The sequence below is a fragment of the Nerophis lumbriciformis genome, linkage group LG05 (assembly GCF_033978685.3).
Source record: "Nerophis lumbriciformis linkage group LG05, RoL_Nlum_v2.1, whole genome shotgun sequence".
In the NCBI taxonomy this organism is placed as follows: domain Eukaryota; kingdom Metazoa; phylum Chordata; class Actinopteri; order Syngnathiformes; family Syngnathidae; genus Nerophis; species Nerophis lumbriciformis.
The window spans coordinates 7,557,501-7,582,500 of NC_084552.2; the positions used below are offsets into that span (position 1 = coordinate 7,557,501).

At 41.2% G+C, this 25,000-nt stretch overlaps 1 protein-coding gene across 2 annotated transcripts in view; it reads left to right on the plus strand.

The window, feature by feature from the left end:
- Positions 1–25,000, plus strand: part of pfkfb3 (6-phosphofructo-2-kinase/fructose-2,6-biphosphatase 3) — a 54,043-nt gene that overhangs the window by 20,154 nt on the left and 8,889 nt on the right. For both annotated transcript variants that reach the window (XM_061961328.2, XM_061961330.2), the window contains exons 2-12: positions 5,508–5,636; positions 5,702–5,798; positions 9,740–9,806; positions 9,881–9,955; positions 10,799–10,855; positions 10,932–11,056; positions 14,442–14,649; positions 14,715–14,861; positions 14,924–15,028; positions 18,902–19,031; positions 19,720–19,847. In XM_061961328.2, coding sequence (XP_061817312.1) covers positions 5,508–5,636; positions 5,702–5,798; positions 9,740–9,806; positions 9,881–9,955; positions 10,799–10,855; positions 10,932–11,056; positions 14,442–14,649; positions 14,715–14,861; positions 14,924–15,028; positions 18,902–19,031; positions 19,720–19,847 — 1,268 coding nt within the window. The remainder of the gene's footprint in view (positions 1–5,507; positions 5,637–5,701; positions 5,799–9,739; positions 9,807–9,880; positions 9,956–10,798; positions 10,856–10,931; positions 11,057–14,441; positions 14,650–14,714; positions 14,862–14,923; positions 15,029–18,901; positions 19,032–19,719; positions 19,848–25,000) is intronic.

Below are 25,000 nucleotides of genomic sequence, written 5' to 3' on the forward strand. Positions count from 1 at the left end.
TCTGCAAGGTTGTTCTCTGCATCTGAGATGTCTGACATGTTCTGATTCTGACTAAAGCTTCAGCTTACATGACATGATGGTGCTGCTGGTTGCAGGAGCTCTGTGCTCTTGTTTCCATCTTTGCCTTCTTGATCTTCCCTTCTTGTTTCCATGTGTAATTTTTGTTTTTGTCTTTTGGATCGGACTTCTTCACAACTGTGAAACAAGGGCTGGCACTTTTTGTGGCTTCTGCACTGCTTTTTTGTGGACTTTTGGATCTGCCTCAGAGGAGCCTTTCGGCACTGGAGACAAGCTGCTGGCTCTCTGCGACGCCCGAGTCTGTGCGAAGAGACTGCAGAGCTAGCGTTGGCTCCACGGAGCCTTGCCTGGATGAGCATGTAAATCGGACACAAATTCTCACTGTTCCGTACGGACCGGACATTGGCCAAGAGCGAATGGGCAGCCTAGGACGGGAGTCGGCGCTCTTGGTCGCTTTGTTAGACCTATTCCTGTGTCTGGCCGTGCTGATCCCCACCGTGGTGTATGTGGGTGTTGAAATGGTGGTTTTGTTTTGTTGAATGTGTGCAGTATGTTATTCTTTTGTAAACTGTATGTACAAATAGTGACTCTGAAGTGGCCGCTGGTTTCATCAGTTCTGTGATCTTTTATGTCCTTTGTGTTCTTTAATGTTCCCCTCTTGTTTTTATAACAAGATGGCCGCCACGGTACTGCGCTCTCTGCCTTTTTTTTGTTTCTTACATTGAGCAAAGAATTCCTTGTTTGTTACATACTTGGCTACTAAAGATAGTTCTGATGACCACAGTTTATTACCTTCCTCATTGCATTCCTATAAGTGAGGGATCTAAAACCCTGCCAATATTGTTGAGAATTCTACTTAACTTATTGTGATCTGCATACCCTGTAATAGTTTCTGATATATTTCCAATTCCAGTACATATATGAGTGAGAACGGCCGATACCAATACAGGTCACATTAACCTGATATGTTTCAATTTATTTCTGGTGCATGCTATTGACGTTTTAACAATAACAGAATAAGTACTTATTTTCTCTTTCTTGGTGTGCTATAGCCTCATCCGCCAGTGATAACGATATTTTAAGATACAAACCAATTAAGCCTAAGGGGATCGGCAATAAAATGCATTATTTACCAAAATCAACGGATATTGATCGGTGGCCGATCGACAGAGGTGGGTAGAGTAGCCAGAAATTGTACTCAAGTAAGAGTACTGTTACTTTAGAGATTTGTTACTCAAGTAAAAAGTAAGGAGTAGTCACCCAAATATTTACTTGAGTAAAAGTAAAAAGTATGTTGTAAAAAAACTACTCAAGTACTGAGTAACTGATGAGTAACATACACACACATATCATATATATATATATATATATATATATATATATATATACACATATATATACATACATACATACATTGATATATACAGTATATAATTTATATATATTTTTTTTGCCGTTTTTGTTTACATGTTAATAGTGTTTTAATGAATATACATGCATGTTTAACACATATAGATTCCTTTCTTTCATGAAGACAAGAATATAAGTTGGTGTATTACCTGATTCTGATGACTTGCATTGATTGTAATCAGACAGTAGTGCTGACAAACGTCCACGTTTTCAAATGGAGGAGAAAAAAAGTTCCTCCTTTCTGTCTAATACCACATGAAAGTGGTTGGTTTTTGGCATCTTATATGTCCAGCTTCCATATTCGTTTTTATACACTTTACAAGAAATACATTGGCGGCAAACTCCGTAGCTTGCTAGCTTGTTTGCGCAGGCTTTCGGAGACTCTTGTTTTGAAAGCGCAGGCGCGATGGAGCGGCACTTTTATTGTGAAGACAGGAACTGTGCAGTCAGTCTTTAGGCTTTTGACGGGGTGTACGGTTGGAATAAAAAATGGTCTTTTTTCCTTCGCACTTTTGATTGATTGATTGGAACTTGTATTAGTAGATTGCACAGTACAGTACATATTCCGTACAATTGACCACTAAATGGTAACACCCCAATAAGTTTTTCAACTTGTTTAAGTCAGGTCATGTGACCCCTGGCTCTGTTTGATTGGTCCAACGTCACCAGTGGCTGCATCTGATAGGTGGAACGGAGTGAACGTCACCAGTGACTGTATTTGTTGAAAGGCAGGCACTATAAAAGTCTGTCTGACAGACCAAAACAAACAAAGCGTGCATTAACAGATCGATAAAAATTAGTAGCGAGTAGCAAGCTGAATGTAGATAAAAGTAGCGGAGTAAAAGTAGCGTTTCCTCTCTATAAATATACTCAAGTAAAAGTATGTTGCATTAAAACTACTCTTAGAAGTACAATTTATCCCAAAAGTTACTCAAGTAGATGTAACGGAGTAAATGTAGCGCGTTACTACCCACCTCTGCCGATCGATCGGCATATTCCTAATATTGCGGCAATCTTGAATCCCTGTAGACGTTACGGATGAGTACCGAATCCAATACTTTTTTGGCACTGACCAAATCTTGCTGATCCTACCGGCCACCTGGGTTTCGCGTGATGTCACATCCTGTTACCGACTCTGCTTTCAGCTCTTTGCACTAGAGCAATTTCAGCCAAACTTCTTTGAGGTAATGTTACAATTTTCAATGCCAACAAAGTAATTGACTCAAAAAAAGGCTCCATTTTTATACATTGACTTTGCTATTGACATGCTACTGATTAGCATCAGCAATTTTGCATGGCGATTTCAACACCTCCAAATTTGTTAATGAAACTAAAATGCACGTTACAAACAGCTGGTGCAAAATCAATGCAATACTCACAATATTAACACTTTTTATGGCGCAACAGACCACAGAGCCTGAACTGGCCAACAAACCATAAACTATACAATACTGCCATCTAATGTCTTGGACTTGCAACTAATTGAGACTCAGAAATGTCATAATGAGACAAGATATTACAATCAGCTCATTTTTATATAGCAATAAAAAATAGATTTTATTATCAAGGAGCAATATAGCTCAGTTGGTAGAGCGGCCGTGCCAGCAACTTGAGGGTTGCAGGTTCAATCCCTGCTTCCGCCATCCTAGTCACTTCCGTTGTGTCCTTGGGCAAGACACTTTACCCACCTGCTCCCAGTGCCACCCACACTGGTTTAAATGTAATTTAGATATTGGGTTTCACTATGTAAAGCGCTTTGAGTCACTTGAGAAAAAGCGCTATATAAATGTAATTCACTTCACTACACATCAGAAACAATATTTGACAGTTGGTGCTGTTGAGTACCAGGATTGGTTCAAATGTGAACGGTACACGTCCCTAGTAGACGTTAACTACAGTGACAGAAAAACAAACAAAAAATACACCAAAATAAGGATTAACTACTGTTAAGCAAGCAGAAGTGTCTCTGACCATTTCCTGGGGGAACTGAACAGTGTCAAAAATGTTACAAACTTAAGATCATTTTAAAGGGGAACATTATCACAATTTCAGAAGGGTTAAAACCATTAAAAATCAGTTCCCAGTGGCTTATTTTATTTTTCGAAGATTTTTTCAAAATTGTACCCATCACGCAATATCCCTAAAAAAAGCTTCAAAGTGCCTGATTTTAACCATCGTTATATACACCCGTCCATTTTCCTGTGACGTCACATAGTGAAGCCAACACAAACAAACATGGCGGAAAGAACAGCAAGCTATAGCGACATTAGCTCGGATTCAGACTCGGATTTCAGCGGCTTAAGCGATTCAACAGATTACGCATGTATTGAAACGGATGGTTGTAGTGTGGAGGCAGGTAGCGAAAACGAAATTGAAGAAGAAACTGAAGCTATTGAGCCATATCGGTTTGAACCGTATGCAAGCGAAACCGAGGAAAACGACACGAAAGCCAGCGACACGGGAGAAAGCGAGGACGAATTCGGCGATCGCCTTCTAACCAACGATTGGTATGTGTTTGTTTGGCATTAAAGGAAACTGACAACTATGAACTAGGTTAACAGCATATGAAATACATTTGGCAACAACATGCATTTTGAGAGTGCAGAGAGCCCATTTCAGGCGCGCTAAGAACATATATTTTTCCACGATTTCAGCACTCAGGTTAACCATACCTAAATAGACCCAAAATACTGCATTACACAAGACTACCCGAATGTACTCGAATGATTGAAAAAAATAAATGTTTTTAAGCTAAATTATTGGTAAACACAGTTTATGTATAATAATTTACGTAAAACCGCGAGTAATGAATAAAGTTTTCATCAATTAATATATTCTGTAGACATACCCTCATCCGCTCTCTTTTCCTGAAAGCTGATCTGTCCAGTTTTGGAGTTGATGTCAGCAGGCCAGGGAAGCTAGGGTCGATATTCTTCTCTTGATCATCTTCGGTGGCATAAGGGACGGTTGCCATCTCTGTCGTAGCATAGCTTTCGTCGGTAAAGTGTGCGGAACAAACGACTGACCATTTCGTCGGCTTTCCCCACAGCCTCGTATTTTGAACAAATTTCGTCCAATTTCTTGCCACTTTCGCATCTTTGGGCCACTGGTGCAACTTGAATCCGTCCCTGTTCGTGTTGTTACACCCTCCGACAACACACCGACGAAAGTGAGAAAATGGCGGATTGCTTCCCGATGTGACGTCACAACGTGACGTCATCGCTCCGAGAGTGAATAATAGAAAGGCGTTTAATTCGCCAAAATTCACCCATTTAGAGTTCGGAAATCGGTTAAAAAAAATATGGTCTTTTTTCTGCAACATCAAGGTATATATTGACGCTTACATAGGTCTGCTGATAATGTTCCCCTTTAAGTATTTGAGTACCGTATTTTTCGGAGTATAATTCGCACCTGCCGAAAATGCATAATAAAGAAGGAAAAAAACATATATAAATCGCACTGGAGCCCGGCCAAACTATGAAAAAAAACTGCGACTTATAGTCCGAAAATACGGTACTCAAATAACATCAGATTACAAAGGGGAGAGAGTTTTTGCTGCTACAGAAATGTAGAAGAAAGAGAGAGACAAATAACTCTTCCACAACTTTATAACTTTTGGGGAAAAAGAGGAGGAGGATTTGGGGCGAAACCTCCTGTCTACTGAGGGAGAGAGAAGCGCAAAACAATCTTTATCTGATTGTGATATTAGCAAAAAACAGGAAAGTTTTGGTTCAACATTTGACTGACAAGACAAATACGACATAATTGAGTGATCAACCAACATCACAGCAGTCTTTGTCCTTGGAGAGAGTGGGGGTTTGGAGACATCCCAAACAGGCTCCTTCCAGGCCTTTTATCTCTGAAAAGAAACCCAGGACATGCAGTTAAGGCAAAGAAAGCACTACACAAACAATTGTGGTTTAGACAAGAAATATATACAAAAAAATATTGCCATTACACAAAATGTACAGTTTTTACATCAAATCTTACCTTTTTTATAATGACTTTAGCTGCTAGCAGAAGTGGGGGGCACTAACACGTCATGCGGTGAATTGCGTTGCCTTTTGTTGTCTCAATAGTGGCCGGCGCCCCTCACTTCGCCAACCCCCCCGCCGTCATCGTGATGGTCGGCCTGCCAGCTCGAGGCAAGACCTACATATCCAGGAAACTCACACGCTACCTCAACTGGATCGGCACGCCCACTAAAGGTACACGCCGCTCCCTCGCTGAGACCGCGGCAACGCGCGCTCACGCTCCCGTTTGCCGCCCGCAGTGTTCAACGTGGGGGAGTACCGCAGGGAGGCGGTCAAGAACTACAGCTCCTACGACTTCTTCAAGTGCGATAACGAATGCGCTGTGAAGATCCGGCAGTAAGTGTGTTGATACAAAGCACAGGTGCAAACTCATCAGTAGGGTTGCAAAATTCTGGCAATATTCAAAGTTGGAAACTTTCCATAGGAATTAACGGGAAATGAATGGGAATAAACATTGAATGCAACATGCTAGATCTTGCAGCTAAAACAACCTGATTTCATGCAAATTCAGTAGAATTTCAATCCTCCACTGTGCATTCCTCCATCACATGTGCAGATAATTGGCAGCATGCTACACACTACAGCAGGGCTTTTGAGGCCACACTAGTGTTTGAGCCCAAGGACTGGTAAGTGTTGCTGATATTACTGGGGTAAACATATTTGATCTATGGTATTTAACTTTAATAGAGGTGTAGTTGCTTGTTACTGTAGACTATGCCAAGATAGCTGGCTGTTCCTGTACTTGTTCAATGATTTTGGGGCCAATATCTCTAGCTAGCTAGGTTTATGTACCACCACACTGCAAAAAGTGAAATCTAAGTAAGATGAAATATCTCAAATAAGGATGATATTTGCTTATTTTCTCTGATAAGATCATTCTTCTCACTAAGCAGATTTTGTTACAAAGCTGTGTCATCAACACTCACAAGTATAAAACTGCTTTTTCAGAGTAATCATTTCTTATTTCAAGCATGAAATAAAAAAAATCATGATTTTGACACAATTGTGTCTCATATTTAAAAGAGATGACAGCCAAATGGACTTTGCTGTTTTATTTTCAATGAAACCAGAGAAAAAATGTACTCGTGTAGTAGTACAGTTGGCACAGTACAGTAAACTGACAGTTAATATTTAAACATTTGACATTTCTAACTATTTTGAACAGAAATAGTTCATGCACATTCAGATACATTCTTCAAAATTACAATTAAAACAAAAATGGGCCAGGGACCAGGCTATATATATATTCCTTGTGCACTAATTGACTGAAAGAGCACGCACTTGGCGCGATGATGTCATGTTATCGATGGGAAAATGCCTTTTTTAGACCATATGATTTGCCTGAGCGGCTAGGAGACCCCGAGAGTAACAAGCGGTCGCCTTGTTGCCTTTCCATTTAGAACAATACATTAGTTTTTAGTATAAGTTTGCTGGTTTCAAGAAATGTAATATCATTATGTCGAGATAATGGCACTAGCATTTACTTCATTTAAGAATATTTTTCAACATATTGAGAAAAAAGGTCTCATATTTGTTTTTCCTACCAAGAAAAGTGCACTTGTTATTAGTGAGAATATACAAACCCTGTTTCCATATGAGTTGGGAAATTGTGTTAGATGTAAATATAAACAGAATACAATGATTTGCAAATCATTTTCAACCCATATTCAATTGAATGCACTACAAAGACAACATATTTGATGTTCAAACTCATAAACTATATTTTTTTTCTGCAAATAATAATTAACTTAGAATTTCATGGCTGCAACACGTGCCAAAGTAGTTGGGAAAGGGCATGTTCACCACTGTGTTACATGGCCTTTCCTTTTAACAACACTCAGTAAACGTTTGGGAACTGAGGAGACACATTTTTGAAGCTTCTCAGGTGGAATTCTTTCCCATTCTTGCTTGATGTACAGCTTAAGTTGTTCAACAGTCCGGGGGTCTCCGTTGTGCTATTTTAGGCTTCATAATGCGCCACACATTTTCAATGGGAGACAGGTCTGGACTACAGGCAGGCCAGTCTAGTACCCGCACTCTTTTACTATGAAGCCACGTTGATGCAACACGTGGCTTGGCATTGTCTTGCTGAAATAAGCAGGGGCGTCCATGATAACGTTGCTTGGATGGCAACATATGTTGCTCCAAAAGCTGTATGTACCTTTCAGCATTAATGGTGCCTTCACAGATGTGTAAGTTACCCATGTCTTGGGCACTAATACACCCCCATACCATCACACATGCTGCCTTTTACACTTTGCGCCTATAACAATCCGGATGGTTCCTTTCCTCTTTGGTCCGGAGGACACAACGTCCACAGTTTCCAATAACAATTTGAAATGTGGACTCGTCAGACCACAGAACACTTTTCCACTTTGTATCAGTCCATCTTAGATGAGCTCAGGCCCATCAAAGCCGACGGCGTTTCTGGGTGTTGTTGATAAATGGTTTTCGTCTTGCATAGGAGAGTTTTAACTTGCACTTACAGATGTAGCGACCAACTGTAGTTACTGACAGTGGTTTTCTGAAGTGTTCCTGAGCCCATGTGGTGATATCCTTTACACACTGATGTCGCTTGTTGATGCAGTACAGCCTGAGGGATCAAAGGTCACGGGCTTAGCTGCTTACGTGCAGTGATTTCTCCAGACTCTCTGAACCCTTTGATGATATTACGGAGCGTAGATGGTGAAATCCCTAAATTCCTTGCAATAGCTGCTTGAGAAATGTTGTTCTTAAACAATTTGCCCACGCATTTGTTGACAAAGTGGTGACCCTCGCCCCATCCTTGTTTGTGAATGACTGAGCATTTCATGGAATCTACTTTTATACCCAATCATGGCACCCACCTGTTCCCAATTAGCCTGCACACCTGTGGGATGTTCCAAATAAGTGTTTGATGAACATTCCTCAACTTTATCAGTATTTATTGCCACCTTTCCCAACTACTTTGTCACGTGTTGCTGGCATCAAATTCTAAAGTTAATGCTTATTTGCAAAAAAAAATGTTTATGAGTTTGAACATCAAATATGTTGTCTTTGTAGCATATTCAACTGAATATGGCTTGAAAAGGATTTGCAATTCATTGTATTCCGTTTATATTTACATCTAACACAATTTCCCAACTCATATGGAAACGGGGTTTGTACTTATTTTAAGCTATTTTTGGGTTCATTGAGGTTAGCTAATTTGACTTGTTTTGGAAAGTCTTGACAAGCCAAATTTTCTTATTCTATTGGCAGATAATTTTGCTTAGTTCAAATAAAATACCCCTCATTTTTGTATTTTTTTCCCTTGTTTTTGAACACTGACTTTTTGCAGTGCACAGTCTCATAATGAACCGAAAATATTTCTCCGTTAGCCGTGATGCAAATGTTCTCTATGTTAAATCCCATTCATTTATGCTAACAACGTTAGCAATCCGAATTGACCTTTTGTGATGTGTAAAGTGCAAGTAGCAAATACTAAATGAAAAGGTGTAGTTTCCTCTGCTTTCTGTTCTGCTAGCCATTCTGTTGTCATACAAGAATGTAGCTTATAGTTTGATTTAGCATGCTGATTGACTGTTCACTTATTCATCTAGTCCAGTGGTTCTTAACCTTGTTGGAGGTACCAAACCCCACCGGTTTCATATGTGCTTTCACTGAACCCTTTAGTGAAAAAAAAAAAAATATATATATATATATATTTTTTTTTTCAAATTCAAGACACAACATGAACCATGCATGAACATCACCTTGTTCAAAGAACAAAACCAACACAGTGCATGAACCCACAACTAATTACACACCTGCAAATCAGTGTGACTTCTGCTGTTGTCATACCCATAATACGCCGATAGGGAGAAGTTTTTATTTACATGATGAGTCGGGTGTGTCTCGACCTCCGCCGAACCCCTGAGGCCGACTCACCGAACCCTTAGGGTTCCATCCAACCCAGGTTAAGAACCACTGATCTAGCTTATTTCTATTCATTTGTCCATCAGTCAAATATTTTTAGAGACTCCTCCAATTGTTTAGCTGACTATTTATATCAGTGTGTTGCATTCATTAGTCTTTTACAAGCTGCTCATCTTATTCTACACAATAAGATGGATCATGTCCAACTTTCAATAATCAAAAAATGGTCAACATTTCCAAACTTCCCGAGGTTGACTTCCCGTGGTAAATTTCCGTAAATTTACCGGAAACTTTCCGCCCCTTTGCAAGCCTAGTGTTGATACAACCCTGGTGTTGATACAAGGCAGAGGTGCAAAGTCATCAGTGTGTTTGCCCCGCAGACAATGTGCCTTAGCGGCCTTGAGGGACGTCAAGTCCTACCTGCACGACGAAGGAGGACAAGTAGCGGTACGTTTTCTTTTCATTGCTGCTCGTGGAAATCCTCGCACCACTTTGAAACTGAGGAGCACGTCTCCATCCAGGTCTTCGACGCGACAAACACAACGCGGGAAAGGAGAGAGATGATCCTCCAGTTCGGCCGCGAGAATGGCTTTAAGGTAAGCCCGTTGTTTCTACGGCGACCTTCCATCCATCCATCCATCCATCTTCTTCCGCTTATCCGAGGTCGGGTCGCGGGGGCAGCAGCTTAAGCAGGGAAGCCCAGACTTCCCTCTCCCCAGCCACTTCGTCCAGCTCCTCCCGGGGGATCCCGAGGCGTTCCCAGGCCAGCCGGGAGACATAGTCTTCCCAGCGTGTCCTGGGTCTTCCCCGTGGCCTCCTACCGGTCGGACTTGCCCGAAACACCTTCCTAGGGAGGCGTTCGGGTGGCATCCTGACCAGATGCCCGAACCACCTCATCTGGCTCCTCTCCATGTGGAGGAGCAGCGGCTTTACTTTGAGCTCCCCCCGAATGACAGAGCTTCTCACCCTGTCTCTAAGGGAGAGACCCGCCACTCGGCGGAGGAAACTCATTTCGGCCGCTTGTACCCGTGATCTTGTCCTTTCGGTCATAACCCAAAGCTCATGACCATAGGTGAGGATGGGAACGTAGATCGACCGGTAAATCGAGAGCTTTGCCTTCCGGCTCAGCTCCTTCTTCACCACAACGGATCGATACAGCGTCCGCATTACTGAAGACGCCGCACCGATCCGCCTGTCGATCTCACGATCCACTCTTCCCTCACTCGTGAACAAGACTCCGAGGTACTTGAACTCCTCCACTTGGGGCAAGATCTCCTCCCCAACCCGGAGATGGCACTCCACCCTTTTCCGGGCGAGAACCATGGACTCGGACTTGGAGGTGCTGATTCTCATCCCAGTCGCTTCACACTCAGCTGCGAACCGATCCAGGCGACCTGCCGCCGTTTAATCGTTTAACCACATTTTTCTTTTTGCCGCAGATCTTTTTCATCGAGTCCGTCTGCGACGACCCTAGCGTGATCGCATCCAACATCATGGTGAGGGAGGATTTGTTGTAGCTGAAAGATGCAGGGAAACAATGGAACCCTTGAAAGTGACTTCCTTCCTGCGCAGGAAGTGAAGGTGTCCTGTCCAGACTACAAAGACTGCAACAAGACCGATGCCATGCTGGACTTCCAAAGGAGAATCGAATGTTACAAAGCAAGCTACCAACCTCTAGACCCAGACCAGCACGACCGGTAAGCGTCCATCATCTCGGGAAGCCATCAAGTTTACAGTAGTTTTTGGGACCGTAGGGCGCACTGGACTGTAAAGCACGTTAAAAGGCTCATATTTATTTGTCTACATTTCAAACACGTACTTAAAGGGGAACATTATCAGCAGACCTATGTAAGCGTCAATATATACCTTGATGTTGCAGAAAAAAGACCATATATTTTTTTAACCGATTTCCGAACTCTAAATGGGTGAATTTTGGCGAATTAAACGCCTTTCTAATATTCACAATGTGACGTCACATCGGGAAGCAATCCGCCATTTTCTCAAACACCGAGTCAAATCAGCTGTTATTTTCCGTTTTTTCGACTGTTTTCCGTACCTTGGAGACATCATGCCTCGTCGGTGTGTTGTCGGAGGGTGTAACAACACCAACAGGGACGGATTCAAGTTGCACCAGTGGCCCAAAGATGCCAAAGTGGCAAGAAATTGGACGTTTGTTCCGCACACTTTACCCACGAAAGCTATGCTACGACAGAGATGGCAAGAATGTGTGGATATCCTGCGACACTCAAAGCAGATGCATTTCCAACCATAAAGTCAAAGAAATCTGCCGCCAGACCCCCATTGAATCTGCCGGAGTGTGTGAGCAATTCAGGGACAAAGGACCTCGGTAGCACGGCAAGCAATGGCGGCAGTTTGTTCCCGCAGACGAGCGAGCTAAACCCCCTATCGACCCTAGCTTCCCTGGCCTGCTGACATCAACTCCAAAACTGGACAGATCAGCTTTCAGGAAAAGAGCGCGGATGAGGGTATGTCTACAGAATATATTAATTGATGAAAATTGGGCTGTCTGCACTCTCAAAGTGCATGTTGTTGCCAAATGTATTTCATATGCTGTAAACCTAGTTCATAGTTGTTAGTTTCCTTTAATGCCAAACAAACACATACCAATCGTTGGTTAGAAGGCGATCGCCCAATTCGTCCTCGCTTTCTCCCGTGTCGCTGGCTGTCGTGTCGTTTTCCTCGGTTTCGCTTGCATACGGTTCAAACCGATATGGCTCAATAGCTTCAGTTTCTTCTTCAATTTCGTTTTCGCTACCTGCCTCCACACTACAACCATCCGTTTCAATACATGCGTAATATAGCTTGCTGTTCTTTCCGCCATGTTTGTTTGTGTTGGCTTCACTATGTGACGTCACAGGAAAATGGACGGGTGTTTATAACGATGGTTAAAATCAGGCACTTTGAAGCTTTTTTTAGGGATATTGCGTGATGGGTAAAATGTTGAAAAAAACTTCGAAAAATCAAATAAGCCACTGGGAACTGATTTTTAATGGTTTTAACCCTTCTGAAATTGTGATAATGTTCCCCTTTAACATGTAATGGTGGTTCATTGCTCAAAAGAGCCGCCCTGTGACTGTCTCTTTTTGTGGGCGGTCTTATTTACGTGCCTCCACTTCGACAACGTAACCTCCCGTCATTTTTGTTGTAGCGGTAGTTTTTAGCGCTTCCACGGCGAGTCTACTGACAGATATGTTAGAACTGTACACTACTTATTATTAGAAATGGCAACAGCGGAGGATGAATGTCCCACAACAATACAAATTTTCGGGACTATGCAGATCCCAAATACACATCAGCAGGAACCAATAAGTGAGAAAAGTTTCTTTTGAGTGCAAAACAAAACCCCAGATAATATGGTCTCCTAATAGATGCCCTACTTTTGGGGTCCTTATACACGCACCATAATAATACTGTATGTTGAAGCACAGTACGTCTGACTATGGTAGCCGTAATGCTCCGACAATCCATCAAGCGGTGCGACTTCGTAGCTTACCAAAGTCGTACTAAAACATTTTGACAGATTTTTTGAGCATTGTGTGTAATGTTCTATATTCCCAATGAGACATCAACGTTTTGCTGTTGCTTGCTAGCATTATACTGGGCGCTACAGCTCGGTTGGTAGAGTGGCCGTTCTTGAGGGTTCCAGGTTTGATCCCCGCTTCCGCTATCCTAGTCACTGCCGTTTTGTCCTTGGTAAGGGTGTAACGGTACACAAAAATTTTGGTTCGGTATGTACCTCGGTTTAGAGGTCACGGTTCGGTTCATTTTCGGTACAGTAAGAAAAAAACAAAATATACATTTTCTGGTTATTTATTTACCAAAATTTGTAAACAATGGCTTTATCCTTTTAACATAACAATAACATACATACACACACACATACACACGCACACATAACAATAACAATAACATACATATACACACAGGGTCCACTGCCAGGGTTAATGCAGTCGACATACATCAAATAAAAACTAAATAAGATAAGGCTCAGAATTGGTTTCTTAACAAAACCTTTCTACATATAAAGTGCAACATTACCACATATAAAGTGCAACATTAAACTGCTTCAAGTTGTTGCTCAGATTAAATAAAATGACAAAAGTTTTCTTCTAAAGTGCAACATTAAACAGTTTCAAGTCAACTCAGCCTCAGATTAACTTCCCCCCCCCCCCCCCCCAGCCTTTAACCCTGGTGACTTTCACTTAATCTTCATGATTTTTGCCAGAAAAATCAGTTTATCCACATTGTGTGCAGAAAGAGCAGACCTGCTTGCAGTTACAATGTAATAAAATACGGAGGTAGCAGGTATGGTGAGGTAGTGCCTGGCTAACTTGGCACTAAGAGGATAATATATGGGCTCATTGTTCTTCCACCATAGAAGTGGCTCAAAATCTACTTTTTAATGCAATATGGTTTTAAATCTGCTGCTATAAAAACATTTGTTATTGCTTTAGCCCTGCCTGACTCGCCGAGGAGAGGCTGCTTGAATTCGTCTTTCTCTTCGTTGAAGCAATGTCCTCCATTGTTGTATCGCACCGCGAAGCCCAAGTGTTCCCAAACGGGAGATCTTAACGAGGCAGGAGGGTCTTCCAGCTCTGGCTTTTACATGTTGTCCTAGCTCGTTAGCTGCTAGCATGCCGTGTGTTGTGCCTCAGTGTGCATTGTTTACAGAACGTGCGGTACGCTACTTAATATGTCCGTGTGGAAACTTGTTCGGTACCGAAACTGTTCAAAACAAATACACGTACCGTTACACCCTTAGTCCTTGGGCAAGACACTTTACCCACCCGCTCCGGTTTAAATGTAAATTAGATATTGGGTTTCACTATGTAAAAGCGCTTTGAGTCAGTAGAGAAAAGTGCTATATAAAAATAATTCACTTCACTATTTATTGAACAGGCGTCAACCTGCAGTCCACACGTATGTCCATGTACCAAATAAAAGTGCTTTGAGGTCGGTAAGCACAACCAGCATTGTTTTGTGCATTAGGTGCACCGGGTCGTAAGGCGCACTGTCCATTTTTGATGAAATGTAAGGATTTGATGTGTGCTCGCCATGCAGAGATCTATCCTTCATCAAGGTGATAGACGTGGGTCGCCGCTTCCTGGTCAACCACATCCAGGACCACATCCAGAGCAAGATGGTGTACTACCTGATGAACATCCACGTCCAGCCGCGCACCATCTACCTGTGTCGACACGGAGAGAGCGTGGACAACCTGGAGGGGCGGCTTGGGGGCGACGCCGGCCTCTCGCCGAGGGGCAGACAAGTACGACGCCCCCCCCGCCCACGATTGTACGACCTGGCTGGTGATTGTGGCCTACTCTTGTGTAGTTTTCTGCCGCCTTGGCTGGCTTTGTGGAGGAGCAGCAGCTGGACAATCTAAAGGTCTGGAGCAGCCAGCTGTGTCGCAGCATCCAGACCGCCGAGCACTTGGGGGTCCCGTACGAGCAGTGGAATGCCCTTAATGAGATCGATGCGGTGAGTCTAGCGCTCATGGTTCCCTGGGTCTAGTCCCCGTCTGAAGGTGTTGCTGTCTGCAGGGCGTGTGCGAGGACATGACCTACGATGAAGTGAAAGAGAAATTCCCTGAAGAGTTTTCCCTGAGGGATGAAGATAAATACTACTACCGCTACCCAGCCGGAGAGGTAGGACTTGTTGACTTGTGGTCCTACTCGCAGCAGGAAGCTACAGATAACACTGCCATCATTAGGGTTAGTTAATAAGGTTCCAATAATCCATTGTCATTATGGTTGAACACATCATTAGAGGCGGGCACTGAAAGCTGGTTTCATAATGGCTTCTATTTGTTGTCATCATTTACCTGTGGGATGATGAGATAGTCTTAGTCAGACACTATCATGCTGGCTGTATCTAGACTTAGACAAACTGTATTGACCCACAAGGGAAATTGTTCCACACAGTAGGTCAGTCACAAAGGATGTAGAAGATAATGCACAAAAAGAGGGCGACAACTAAAGGAATAAAGTGGACTAAAAATGTACCATAGTAGCAATATAAGATATATGTAATATTTACATATTATATATTCACGAGTGAGGGAAGAATAGATCGTGAGATCGACAGGCGGATCGGTGCGGCGTCTTCAGTAATGCGGACGCTGTATCGATCCGTTGTGGTGAAGAAGGAGCTGAGCCGGAAGGCAAAGCTCTCAATTTACCGGTCGATCTACGTTCCCATCCTCACCTTTGGTCATGAGCTTTGAGTTATGACCGAAAGGACAAGATCACGGGTACAAGCGGCCGAAATGAGTTTCCTCCGCCGGGTGGCGGGTCTCTCCCTTAGAGATAGGGTGAGAAGCTCTGCCATCCGGGGGGAGCTCAAAGTAAAGCCGCTGCTCCTCCACATGGAGAGGAGCCAGATGAGGTGGTTCGGGCATCTGGTCAGGATGCCACCCGAACGCCTCCCTAGGGAGGTGTTTAGGGCACGTCCGACCGGTAGGAGGCCACGGGGAAGACCCAGGACACGTTGGGAAGACTATGTCTCCCGGCTGGCCTGGGAACGCCTCGGGGTCCCACAGGAAGAGCTGGACGAAGTGGCTGGGGAGAGGGAAGTCTGGGCTTCCCTGCTTAGGCTGCTGCCCCCGCGACCCGACCTCGGATAAGCGGAAGAAGATGGATGGATATTCAGTATATAATATATATTCATTTATAATATTATATATCATTTAATTTCATTTCATGTAGCCCTGCCACATCAACTCATTTTATCTCCACATCCTTGTACCGTATTTCAATTGGCAGCGCCATGCAAATTCATCCATCCATCCATCTTCTTCCGCTTATCCGAGGTCGGGTCGCGGGGGCAGCAGCCTAAGCAGGGAAGCCCAGACTTCCCTCTCCCCAGCCACTTCGTCCAGCTCCTCCCAGGGGATCCCGAGGCGTTCCCAGGCCAGCCGGGAGACATAGTCTTCCCAACGTGTCCTGGGTCTTCCCCGTGGCCTCCTACCGGTCGGACGTGCCCGAAACACCTTCCTAGGGAGGCGTTCGGGTGGCATCCTGACCAGATGCCCGAACCTCCTCATCTGGCTCCTCTCCATGTGTCATTTCATTTCATCATTTAATTTTATTTGGCCTGCCATAATTTCATGAAGCCCACCACTTCATTTCATCAGTTCATTTCACGTGGCATTGTCATGTCATTCCATCATTTAATTTCATGTGGCCCTCCACATCACTGCAAGTGCCCCCTGGAAGGCTGGAGATGTGTGTCAGTAAAACAGTTTTTTGTCAAATGCATTTATTAGAAAAAGCATAAAGTTACATGTTACCTTCTCATCCATCCAACAATTGTCTGACAATGATATATTTATATACTTTAAATGACAATTTTATATTTATATACTTTATATGACAATTATATATTCATATACTTTAAATGACAATTTTATATTTATATACTTTATATGACAATTATATATTTATATACTTTAAATGACAATTTTATATTTATATACTTTATATGACAATTATATATTTATATACTTTATATGACAATTTTATATTTATATACTTTATATGACAATTTTATATTTATATACTTTATCTGACAATTATATATTTATATACTTTAAATGACAATTATATATTTATATACTTTAAATGACAATTATATATTTATATACTTTATCTGACAATTATATATTTATATACTTTATCTGACAATTATATATTTATATACTTTATCTGACAGTTATATATTTATATACTTTAAATGACAATTATATATTTATATACTTTAAATGACAATTATATATTTATATACTTTATCTGACAATTATATATTTATATACTTTAAATGACAATGATGTATTTATATACTTTAAATCAGGGGTCCCCAACCTTTTTGTAGCTGCGGACCGGTCAACACTTGAAAATTTGTCCCGCGGAGGGACAAATTGTTTTTTAAATAAAGAAATACAATCATGTGTGCTTACGGACTGTATCCCTGCAGACTGTATTGATATACATTTATATATAGTGTATATATTGTGTTTTTATGTTGATTTAATAATTTTTTATTTATTTATTTATTTTTTCCTTGTGCGGCCCGGTACCAATCGGTACCGGTCCACGGCCCGGTGGTTGGGGACCACTGCTTTAAATGACAATTATATATTTATATACTTTATATGACAATTATATATTCATATACTTTATATGACGATTATATATTTATATACTTTATATGACAATTATATATTTATATACTTTATCTGACTGTTAAATATTTATATACCGTATTTTCCGCACCATAAGCCGCCCTGGGTTATAAGCCGCGTCTTCAATGAACGGCATATTTCAAAACTTTGTCCACCTATAAGCCGCCCCGTGTTATAAGCCGCATCTAACTGCGCTAAAGGGAATGTCAAAAAAACAGTCAGATAGGTCAGTCAAACTTTAATAATATATTAAAAACCAGCGTGATGTGGGCGCGCATGGAGTCGTATATCAACATGGACGGAGCTGCGTGAAAAAAGCCACCCGGCCTCTTCGCGTAAACTTCCCTTAACCACTCGCTCATCTTTTCTTCATCCATCCATCCCTTCGAGTTAGCTTTTATGACGACGCCGGCTGGAAAGGTCTCTTTTGGCAAGGTCTTCCTTTTGAATATCACCATGGGTGGAAGTTTCTGGCCATTAGCATGGCAAGCTAGAACCACAGTGAAGGATGACTTCTCATTCCCTGTGGTGCGAATATTCACCGTACGTGCTCCCGTTGTATCCACAGTGCGGTTCACAGGAATATAAAAAGTCAGTGGAACCTCGTCCATGTTGATAATGTTCTCTGGCCGGATCTTTTTTTCAGCTATCTTGTTTTTACAATATGCACGGAAAGTAGCCAGCTTTTCTTGAAAGTCTTTAGGCAGTTGCTGTGAAATAGTAGTCCGTGTGCGGATGGAGAGATTGCGTCTTTTCATGAACCGGAAACCTGTCGCTTAGTAGGAGCCATTTTGTGGTCTTTACAGATGTAAACACACAAAGGAAATGAAACGTAATATCCGCGCGCTTCTTCTTCTTCTACGGGGGCGGGTGGTTGCTTACAGTAGAAGAAGAAGCGCTTCCTCTTCTATGGGGAAAAAAGATGGCGGCTGTTTACCGTAGTTGCGAGACCTAAACTTTATGAAAATTAATCTTAATATTAATCCATATATAAAGCGCACCGGGCTATAAGCCGCACTGTCAGCTTTTGAGTAAATTTGTGGTTTTTAGGTGCGGCTAATAGTGCGGAAAATACGGTACTTTATATGACAATTAAATATTTATATACTTTAAATGACAATTATATATTTATATACTTTAAATGACAATTATATATTTATATACTTTATATGACAATTATATATTCATATACTTTATATGACAATTATATATTTATATTCAGTGTTGCAAGCGGTTCTCAGAGAGATGCCATATTTGTGTTAAAAAGAGTTTGACATCCCTGATGTAGTAGTAGTAGTAGTAATAATTAATAATAATAATAACGCTGTGTTGGTTGTAGTCCTACCAGGACCTGGTCCAGAGGGTGGAGCCTGTCATCATGGAGCTGGAGCGTCAGGAGAATGTTCTGGTCATCTGTCACCAAGCTGTCATGCGCTGCCTGCTCGCTTACTTCCTGGATAAAAGTGCAGGTCAGTGCATCAATATTCTATATTATTCATCAATATTCTATATTATTCATCAATATTCTATATTATTCATCAATATTTCATACAGGACATTGTTTATTATTCATCAATATTACATACATGACATTGTATATGCATCAATATTACATACAGTACATGACATTGTATATTATTCATTAATCTTACATACATGACATTGTATATTATTCATTAATCTTACATACATGACATTGTATATTATTCATTAATATTTATACATGACATTGTATATTACTCATGAATATATCATACATGACATTGTATATTATTCATTATTACATACATGACATTGTATATTATTAATTAATCTTACATACATGACATTGTATTTTAATTAATCTTACATACATGACATTGTATATTATTCATTAATATTTATACATGACATTGTATATTATTCATGAATATATCATACATGACATTGTATATTATTCATTATTACATACATGACATTGTATATTATTAATTAATCTTACATACATGACATTGTATATTATTCATTAATCTTACATACATGACATTATATATTATTCATTAATCTTACATACATGACATTGTATATTATTCTTTAATATTTATACATGACATTGTATATTATTCATCAATATATCATACATGACATTGTATATTATTTATATGATTGATGTTGTAGAGGAGATGCCCTACCTGAAGTGTCCTCTCCACATGGTGCTGAAGCTCACACCTGTGGCCTATGGCTGCAAGGTGGAGTCCATCTCCCTCAAAGTGGAGGCAGTCAACACCCACAGAGAGAGACCACAGGTATACCACTAGTCCACATAGTCTACTTACTAACGTCTGACATAGTGTACTACCTTCTGACAAAGTGTACTACCTTCCTGACTCATATCACTAGTCCACATAGTCTACTTACTAACGTCTGACATAGTCTACTACCTTCTGACATAGTCTACTACCTTCTGACTCATACCACTAGTCCACATAGTCTACTACCTTCTGACTCATATCACTACTCCACATAGTCTACTACCTTCTGACTCATATCACTACTCCACATAGTCTACTTACTAACGTCTGACGTAGTCTACTACCTTCTGACATAGTCTACTACCTTCTGGCTCATATCACTAGTCCACATAGTCTACTACCTTCTGACTCATATCACTAGTTCACATAGTCTACTACCTTCTGACTCATATCACTAGTCCACATAGTCTACTACCTTCTGACATAGTCTACTACCTTCTGGCTCATATCACTAGTCCACATAGTCTACTACCTTCTGACTCATATCACTAGTTCACATAGTCTACTACCTTCTGACTCATATCACTAGTCCACATAGTCTACTACATTCTGACATAGTCTACTACCTTCTGACCCATATCACTAGTCCACATAGTCTACTACCTTCTGACATAGTCTACTACCTTCTGGCTCATATCACTAGTCCACATAGTCTACTACCTTCTGACATAGTCTATTACCTTCTGACTCATATCACTAGTCCACATAGTCTACTACCTTCTGACATAGTCTACTACCTTCTGGCTCATATCACTAGTCCACATAGTCTACTACCTTCTGACATAGTCTACTACCTTCTGGCTCATATCACTAGTCCACATAGTCTACTACCTTCTGGCTCATATCACTAGTTCACATAGTCTACTACCTTCTGACTCATATCACTAGTCCACATAGTCTACTACCTTCTGACATAGTCTACTACCTTCTGACCCATATCACTAGTCCACATAGTCTACTACCTTCTGACATAGTCTATTACCTTCTGACTCATATCACTAGTCCACATAGTCTACTACCTTCTGACATAGTCTACTACCTTCTGGCTCATATCACTAGTCCACATAGTCTACTACCTTCTGACATAGTCTACTACCTTCTGGCTCATATCACTAGTCCACATAGTCTACTACCTTCTGGCTCATATCACTAGTTCACATAGTCTACTACCTTCTGACTCATATCACTAGTCCACATAGTCTACTACCTTCTGACATAGTCTACTACCTTCTGACCCATATCACTAGTCCACATAGTCTACTACCTTCTGACATAGTCTATTACCTTCTGACTCATATCACTAGTCCACATAGTCTACTACCTTCTGACATAGTCTACTACCTTCTGGCTCATATCACTAGTCCACATAGTCTACTACCTTCTGACATAGTCTACTACCTTCTGGCTCATATCACTAGTCCACATAGTCTACTACCTTCTGGCTCATATCACTAGTTCACATAGTCTACTACCTTCTGACTCATATCACTAGTCCACATAGTCTACTACCTTCTGACATAGTCTACTACCTTCTGACCCATATCACTAGTCCACATAGTCTACTACCTTCTGACATAGTCTATTACCTTCTGACTCATATCACTAGTCCACATAGTCTACTACTTTCTGACATAGTCTACTACCTTCTGGCTCATATCACTAGTCCACATAGTCTACTACCTTCTGACATAGTCTACTACCTTCTGGCTCATATCACTAGTCCACATAGTCTACTACCTTCTGGCTCATATCACTAGTTCACATAGTCTACTACCTTCTGACCCATATCACTAGTCCACATAGTCTACTACCTTCTGACATAGTCTATTACCTTCTGACTCATATCACTAGTCCACATAGTCTACTACCTTCTGACATAGTCTACTACCTTCTGGCTCATATCACTAGTCCACATAGTCTACTACCTTCTGACATAGTCTACTACCTTCTGGCTCATATCACTAGTCCACATAGTCTACTACCTTCTGACATAGTCTACTACCTTCTGGCTCATATCACTAGTCCACATAGTCTACTACCTTCTGACATAGTCTACTACCTTCTGACTCATATCACTACTCCACATAGTCTACTTACTAACGTCTGACATAGTCTACTACCTTCTGACATAGTCTACTACCTTCTGGCTCATATCACTAGTCCACATAGTCTACTACCTTCTGACTCATATCACTAGTTCACATAGTCTACTACCTTCTGACTCATATCACTAGTCCACATAGTCTACTACCTTCTGACATAGTCTACTACCTTCTGACCCATATCACTAGTCCACATAGTCTACTACCTTCTGACATAGTCTATTACCTTCTGACTCATATCACTAGTCCACATAGTCTACTACCTTCTGACATAGTCTACTACCTTCTGGCTCATATCACTAGTCCACATAGTCTACTACCTTCTGACATAGTCTACTACCTTCTGGCTCATATCACTAGTCCACATAGTCTACTACCTTCTGGCTCATATCACTAGTTCACATAGTCTACTACCTTCTGACTCATATCACTAGTCCACATAGTCTACTACCTTCTGACATAGTCTACTACCTTCTGACCCATATCACTAGTCCACATAGTCTACTACCTTCTGACATAGTCTATTACCTTCTGACTCATATCACTAGTCCACATAGTCTACTACCTTCTGACATAGTCTACTACCTTCTGGCTCATATCACTAGTCCACATAGTCTACTACCTTCTGACTCATATCACTAGTCCACATAGTCTACTTACTAACGTCTGACATAGTCTACTACCTTCTGACTCATACCACTAGTCCACATAGTCTACTACCTTCTGACTCATATCACTACTCCACATAGTCTACTTACTAACGTCTGACGTAGTCTACTACCTTCTGACATAGTCTACTACCTTCTGGCTCATATCACTAGTCCACATAGTCTACTACCTTCTGACTCATATCACTAGTTCACATAGTCTACTACCTTCTGACTCATATCACTAGTCCACATAGTCTACTACCTTCTGACATAGTCTACTACCTTCTGACCCATATCACTAGTCCACATAGTCTACTACCTTCTGACATAGTCTACTACCTTCTGGCTCATATCACTAGTCCACATAGTCTACTACCTTCTGACATAGTCTATTACCTTCTGACTCATATCACTAGTCCACATAGTCTACTGCCTTCTGACATAGTCTACTACCTTCTGGCTCATATCACTAGTCCACATAGTCTACTACCTTCTGACATAGTCTACTACCTTCTGGCTCATATCACTAGTCCACATAGTCTACTACCTTCTGGCTCATATCACTAGTTCACATAGTCTACTACCTTCTGACTCATATCACTAGTCCACATAGTCTACTACCTTCTGACATAGTCTACTACCTTCTGACCCATATCACTAGTCCACATAGTCTACTACCTTCTGACATAGTCTATTACCTTCTGACTCATATCACTAGTCCACATAGTCTACTACCTTCTGACATAGTCTACTACCTTCTGGCTCATATCACTAGTCCACATAGTCTACTACCTTCTGACATAGTCTACTACCTTCTGGCTCATATCACTAGTCCACATAGTCTACTACCTTCTGGCTCATATCACTAGTTCACATAGTCTACTACCTTCTGACTCATATCACTAGTCCACATAGTCTACTACCTTCTGACATAGTCTACTACCTTCTGACCCATATCACTAGTCCACATAGTCTACTACCTTCTGACATAGTCTATTACCTTCTGACTCATATCACTAGTCCACATAGTCTACTACCTTCTGACATAGTCTACTACCTTCTGGCTCATATCACTAGTCCACATAGTCTACTACCTTCTGACATAGTCTACTACCTTCTGGCTCATATCACTAGTCCACATAGTCTACTACCTTCTGGCTCATATCACTAGTTCACATAGTCTACTACCTTCTGACTCATATCACTAGTCCACATAGTCTACTACCTTCTGACATAGTCTACTACCTTCTGACCCATATCACTAGTCCACATAGTCTACTACCTTCTGACATAGTCTATTACCTTCTGACTCATATCACTAGTCCACATAGTCTACTACCTTCTGACATAGTCTACTACCTTCTGGCTCATATCACTAGTCCACATAGTCTACTACCTTCTGACATAGTCTACTACCTTCTGGCTCATATCACTAGTCCACATAGTCTACTACCTTCTGGCTCATATCACTAGTTCACATAGTCTACTACCTTCTGACTCATATCACTAGTCCACATAGTCTACTACCTTCTGACATAGTCTACTACCTTCTGACCCATATCACTAGTCCACATAGTCTACTACCTTCTGACATAGTCTATTACCTTCTGACTCATATCACTAGTCCACATAGTCTACTACCTTCTGACATAGTCTACTACCTTCTGGCTCATATCACTAGTCCACATAGTCTACTACCTTCTGACATAGTCTACTACCTTCTGGCTCATATCACTAGTCCACATAGTCTACTACCTTCTGACATAGTCTACTACCTTCTGGCTCATATCACTAGTCCACATAGTCTACTACCTTCTGACATAGTCTACTACCTTCTGACTCATATCACTACTCCACATAGTCTACTTACTAACGTCTGACATAGTCTACTACCTTCTGACATAGTCTACTACCTTCTGGCTCATATCACTAGTCCACATAGTCTACTACCTTCTGACTCATATCACTAGTTCACATAGTCTACTACCTTCTGACTCATATCACTAGTCCACATAGTCTACTACCTTCTGACATAGTCTACTACCTTCTGACCCATATCACTAGTCCACATAGTCTACTACCTTCTGACATAGTCTATTACCTTCTGACTCATATCACTAGTCCACATAGTCTACTACCTTCTGACATAGTCTACTACCTTCTGGCTCATATCACTAGTCCACATAGTCTACTACCTTCTGACATAGTCTACTACCTTCTGGCTCATATCACTAGTCCACATAGTCTACTACCTTCTGGCTCATATCACTAGTTCACATAGTCTACTACCTTCTGACTCATATCACTAGTCCACATAGTCTACTACCTTCTGACATAGTCTACTACCTTCTGACCCATATCACTAGTCCACATAGTCTACTACCTTCTGACATAG